The sequence below is a fragment of the Ochotona princeps genome, chromosome 5 (genome assembly GCF_030435755.1).
Source record: "Ochotona princeps isolate mOchPri1 chromosome 5, mOchPri1.hap1, whole genome shotgun sequence".
Classification (NCBI taxonomy): domain Eukaryota; kingdom Metazoa; phylum Chordata; class Mammalia; order Lagomorpha; family Ochotonidae; genus Ochotona; species Ochotona princeps.
Window position 1 is genome coordinate 76,265,085 of NC_080836.1, and position 6,055 is coordinate 76,271,139.

Here is a 6,055-nt window from a genome sequence, read left to right on the forward strand (position 1 = left end):
CTGGAACACGCTTGTTCTGTCCATCTCTATACATGGTCACAGAAATGGAGAGAGACCCTGGTGATGCTTTGCTTCAAGGACTTTGGTGAGGGAGGAAGGATCAGCAAAGGGAGAGCTTGGAGAAGTGAACCAGTGGAGAACCAGTAGAGTGCAATATTTCCCTGTTTGCCTCCGCCCCCTAGAGGAGAAGATTTGTATGCTCTGAGGTGTATGAGTCGGCAAGGAAGTATTGATGGGACTGGCAGAGATTCTCTCCTTGTCCTGACCTGTAACCGCCTGAGCCATCAGAGGCGGTGGCTGGGAGGTAACACAACCAGGCCTTTTCTGTCCCGTGGATATTGTTTGAGGGAAAGAATGTCATTGAAAAGGTTATTTAACAACCTGTCAGTCAAGTCTCCCATTGCCTTGATAATGATGACTGAAAACAGGTGTAAGGATGCTAGCTTCTTCTTTATACCGCTTCAATATTAGGTGGTCAGTAATTCCATTGTTAACTATCCACTTTGGGCCAGGCAAAGGGGAAAAAGACATAGTGTAACTGTGGAGTTAGATTACAGTGATTGTCATTGTCTTCATTGCCAGGAGAGGTCAGAAGACCTACTTGGTGGATTGTTGTTCCAATGATGTGTGCGTAACACTCCAAAGTGTGGCTTTGTTTGTGCTGCCCACTCCTTACAACATCTTGTGAGGTGGCTGTTACCACTGCTGCCTAAAACTGGGGAGAGCAGTGTTAAGGTCACATAGATGTGATGCAATCGGTGTTGGAAGGCAGGCTTGTCTGACTTGAAGTTGGCTGTTTCTGCTACTTCCAGCTTAGTCCATTTGCTGTTGTTAACAACATAGAACCATAAAGTGGGTGGATTTTAGTGAAGGGAGTTTTCATTTGGCTTTTGTTTCTTGAGATTCCTGATCAAGGGGATGCATCAGGGGTGGCCTTCTTGCAGGCAGAGTCCCACGGAGGTACAGGGAATCACCAGACAAGAGACAGGAAGCAGGCGAGTACATCTCGTGTGGTCTTCCTCTCACAGACAGCAGAGTTCAATTGCGGGGCTGCTCCCTAAATATTTTTTCCTAATCCTAACCACCCTTGAGGCTCCATTGCTAGACACATTGCTAGATCAAGCTTCCACTTTTTAAAAATAAAGATTTATTTATTTTTATTGGAAAGGTAAATTTAAAGAGAGAAGGAGAGATGAAGGGAAAGATCTTCCATCCATTGGTTCACTCCGCGAATAACTGCACCAACCAGAGCTGAGCTGATCAGAAGCCAGAAGCCAGGAACTTCTTCTGGGTCTCCCACATGGATATAGAGTCCCAAGATATTGGACCATCCTTTGCTGCATTTTCAGACCATAAGCAGAGAGCTGGATGGGAAGTAGAGGAGCTGAGACACAAATGGTGCCCATTTAGGATGCTGGTGGTTAGAGGTGGAGGATTAATCTGTTGAGCTAATGTACCAGCTCCAGTTTCCACTTTGCTAATACCTCACAGTAGGGTTATGTTTCAACACATGAAGCCTTAAGGGAATTCGTGGCCCAGGTCCCCATCACTGAGCCTTTTGGACCTACGCTTGGGTTTGCACCTTGCAGGCATACCCATTCCGGTGTTCCTGGGTATCACGTTATTTTAAGAAAGAACCTTTTGAAAAATCCCCTAGTGTGTGAAGAGAAAAAGGTTTTATTTTGCCTTGGATTGGCTGGACTTGAGAGGGCTCAATCTTCGCCAAAGGCCAGATGTGGTGGCAATGTCAGGGATGAAGGTGTAGCAGGGAACAGATCCTAAGTGTAAAGCTGGGACATGAGAGTCGCATTTGTCACATTGCCAGTGGATTCTGACCCTCACAGCCAGTCCGCGGGTCCCTCTATATTCTACCACAAAAGCAGTCACAGTTTAGGTAATGGAGATGGTCCATGCCTAGGATTCCCATGCACTTCCCTTCATGCTTTGCTCACTCCAGCATTGTTTTGCCTGTTTGTTTCCTCCAGAGGGTCTTCATAAAACCTTCACCTCTCTGGGCTTTAAAGTGCAGCCCTTCTTGTACCTCCGTGAGAGTGACATCATCAGCGAACTTCACAAAGCTGCCAGGGAACCCAAGCATCAAGACTACGACAGCTTTGCGTGTGTCCTAGTGAGCCGAGGAAGTGCCCAGAGCGTATTCGGTGTGGACAAGATTGAGTCGGGCTTCCCCTTGCACCACATCCGGAGGATGTTCATGGGGGACTTGTGCCCTTATCTCGTAGGGAAACCCAAGCTTTTCTTCCTCCAGAACTATGTGGTGTCAGAGAGTCTGCTGGAGGTGGATGGACCAGCAGTGAAAACTTCCGAGCCCAAGATGCCTCAGGTGGGACCCTCCACCATTCACTGTGAAGCCGACTTCTTCTGGAGCCTGTGCACGGCGGATGTGTCCCTGCTGGAGCAGGTCCCCAGCTCACCTTCCCTATACTTGCAGTTCCTCTCCCAGAAGTTGGGACAAGAAAGGTGAGCCCAGTGCAGGTGGCTAGGCTCTGCCTGATCTTTGCCCTGCTTGAACCACTTGCCTTGCTGTGCTGGGTTGGATGTTCTTTTCTTCAGTGAGGAAAAGAAATTTATTTTTCTTCTGCATTGGAGTTGCCTAAAGAATAGGATATAGAGCCGGTGTAACTATCAGTATTTTGTGGTAGTTCATCAGTTAAGTATTTTTCTTCAAAATGAAAAACTTAAAAAATTTTATGAGAGGTAGAGAATCAGAAAGAGAGAACACTGCAGATTCACTCACCAAGTATCTGTGACAGTTTGTACAGGACTGGGCTGAAGCTGAGATTTGGAAACTCAACCCAGGTCTCCCATGTGAGAGGCAGAGTTCCTTGAATCAACATGGCTGCCTCCAAGAGTGTGCATGAGCAGAAAGCTAGAATCAGGAGGAGTCGGGACTTGAACTAAGTCCGTCCGCTATGGACGATGGGTGCCTTGATGAGTGTCTTAATAGCTGGGACACATGCTTTCCCCAGGTTGAGAGATTTTTAATTGCTCTTTAATTATTATAAAATAATTTGTATTCGTTGTAAAAATCCATGAAAAATAGATACTGAAAGCAGGATGTAACAAACAGTTGTAATCTTAGTTACTGGAGCCAACCTCTGCTGACTAAGTCTTGGCGTTTGCTCTCTAGATATTTTTCTGGATACCTACACAGTCAGATATAAGTACTTTCAACCCAAATGAAATGATATAATATCACTTCATATGGTAATTTGAGTTTGTTTAATGGCAGATCACACACTTTGCATGTTGCTGGTCACATTTTAACAACATCACTTGAATATCTTCAGGGCAACCCATGATGTGGCTATAGTTTAATTTGCTCCAGCAATCTTCACTTGTTGGATAGTTTTTCTTTCACACAAACAACATGTTAAATATCTTTGCAACTCAGTATTTGTGTTTATTTGTAATGATTTTCTTGAGAGGAATACCCAGAAATGTCAAAGGACACAGGTTTTACGTGTCTTGAATACATCTCACCAGCTGTCCTCCAGGGTCAGCTTTGTGTGAGTGTGGCTGTGTCCCTGAATTCTCACCAACACTGCGTGCTCTTCTGTTTCCCAGGTTCTGACAATGGTATCTGACTGTTCAGACCTGTGAGTTATCTGCAATAGTCCCTCCTTCTGTGAGGTCTCACTTACCTAATGTCAACCTCAGTTTGAGAATATGGAATGAAAACATTCCAGAAAGAAGTAATTATACATTTTGAATGAAGCTGATCATAGTATATTGTTATTGCTAGTCCATTGTTAATTGTGTTGCTAATCTCTTACAATGCCTAATTTGTAAGTTAAACTTTGTCATAGAGGTGGATGAGTGTATAGGAAAAAACATCATACATACAATATAGGGTTTAACATCATCTGTGGTTTCAGCAACCACTGGAGTTGTTGAGTTATATTTTCCAGTGGATGAAAGGAGTCTGCATTGTAACTATTTTTAGTATAACTTAAAGAATACTTGTCTAAAGCAAACATCAGCGATCTGGTTTTTATTTAAGCTGATGGAAGCCACAGTATACCTCAACTATAAGATTAACTGGCTTTTTTCCATTGGCTCCTAATTATAATTTGGTAGTTTCCAAGCTGCTTATCAAATGCATTCTGGGTGTGGTGGTGACAACCCCATGAATGGATCTCATAGCTTTTTCTCCCCATTCTGCCTAATAATGACGTTGCAGGAAGAGGGGACTGTAGGAGGAGCAACCCGATCCTTCGAGATTGGCCTTTTATATCCATTATGATCCAGGTGGGGTGAGATGTGAATGGTGTATTCCCAGAGTAAAACTCAACTGCCCTTTGTGCAAAGGGACTGCGTCCCTTGAGCCAAAGCTATGTCAGCCTGTTTAAATCATTTACAAAGTAGCTTATAGAGTGTTTAAAAAGGAACAGTTCCAAAGCACTTACATTTTTTTTTACCATCATGACATTCTGTCTTCTCATTGATATTATCATGGCATTAACATTTCACTTCTTCCTACCTCCAGAAAACGCCCACTCCTGGACCTCCATGTTGAACTCTACAGCAAAGTGTGTGATTGGAACAGTCAAGTTCCTGCTAAGAAGAAGTACCATGTCTTGCTGCAGCATACTCTGCGAAAACAACTCATCCTGTCTTAACCCAGTGAATGACTCAAAGGTGTATTGAATGCCACTATGTCCATCTCTAGGGAATGGGAGCTTTTCTCCAGGCATAGAGGTGCTTGTTATAGGTGAGCTCCTCCCCCTGGGTCAGGAGGTTCCCCCTGGGTCTGTGTTGGAACTGGATCCCAAGGTGGTGGGTGGAGGCACTGATCTCTGTGGACAAAAGAGCTGGCTGGGTCAGCCTTAGGAAAGGAAATACTTTAGAACTTTAAAAATCAAGTGCTGATTGAATCAAGCATTTCAATTATGTTGCCTTTTGTAGTCATTATTATGATCTATGATCAACTAAAACAAAACTGCAGGGATAGGTATTTAAATGCTTGCAGTTAGCCTGTAGGTGTCCATATGCCACAAAAAAATGCTACCAGAAACAGCACAGTTAACCAACATTTTATATATTGCCTTGCACAGTTTTTTTTCCTGCACATAAGCTCTGGATGTAGAACAGATGTTGTCTTATATCCAGAGGTTGGACAACTGTGTCAAATCACTGTGGACTAAGTCATGGTCTGGAGGCCTAGAAGTCTGAGATCAAGGGGGCAGCAGAGGTCATGTCTGGTGAGCCACCTGCTTCTGAGTTTGCAGGTGGCTCTTTTCTGTTGTCATGTGGCCTGGTTGGGTGAGTGGGAATGAGAGAGGGAGGAAAGGGAACCCTCTCTTGTCTCTTTCGATAAGGGCACTAACTTTATTCATGAAGTTCCCACCTTTATAATCTAATTGCCTCTCAAAGACTCCACTTCCTAATACCATTGCAACGGGAATTGAGCTGTCAGCATCCAGGGAAGACACAACATGGAAGGGCAACCTGGTAGTGTATGAGAGCAGTTCACAGTATCAAGGACACCTCTCATTCTACACTCTGATGCCACTATCATTGTTTCAAGTCTCACTTAAAATTCTACGTATAATGAACTGTTGCGGGGTGCAAGCGAGATCACACCAGACATGTCTAAGGTTTATTAAGGAGTCTTTATTAACCAAACTTGGTGATAATAGAGCACAATAGCAAATCACAAGTCCATATGGCAATCCAACCAATCATAATCCAACCAATCATAATCCCAAGAGGAACAAATGGTCATTATCCTTAAGTCCATCCATTAAGTTGAAGACCTATGTCCCAGCTTCCCCAACAATATAAGTCATCCTAAGAGACATGCAACGAATAACCTGGACACACTCACAAAGCTGCAGACATTCACCTTTCCCTGGCTTCTCTGCTCACATTCCACTACTGCTAGGCCTCACCCCTCCTGGAACTCCTGACAGCACACAAACCAAAAACAACATCATTATAACCATTGCCCCATCTAAGCAGTACACAGGGACCATGCTCAGGGGATTACCTGTCTTGGGTCAGCTAAGAGTCGATGTGCCAGAGTAATGGAAGC

At 44.1% G+C, this 6,055-nt stretch overlaps 1 protein-coding gene across 7 annotated transcripts in view; it reads left to right on the top strand.

The window, feature by feature from the left end:
- The window catches only part of CFLAR (CASP8 and FADD like apoptosis regulator), a 43,059-nt gene extending 38,417 nt beyond the window's left edge, over nt 1–4,642 (top strand). For all 7 annotated transcript variants that reach the window (XM_058664814.1, XM_058664817.1, XM_058664818.1 and 4 more), the window contains 2 exons: nt 1,986–2,478; nt 4,508–4,642. In XM_058664814.1, coding sequence (XP_058520797.1) covers nt 1,986–2,478; nt 4,508–4,640 — 626 coding nt within the window. In that variant the 3' untranslated portion in view covers nt 4,641–4,642. The remainder of the gene's footprint in view (nt 1–1,985; nt 2,479–4,507) is intronic.
- The last annotated feature ends 1,413 nt before the right edge of the window (nt 4,643–6,055 follow it).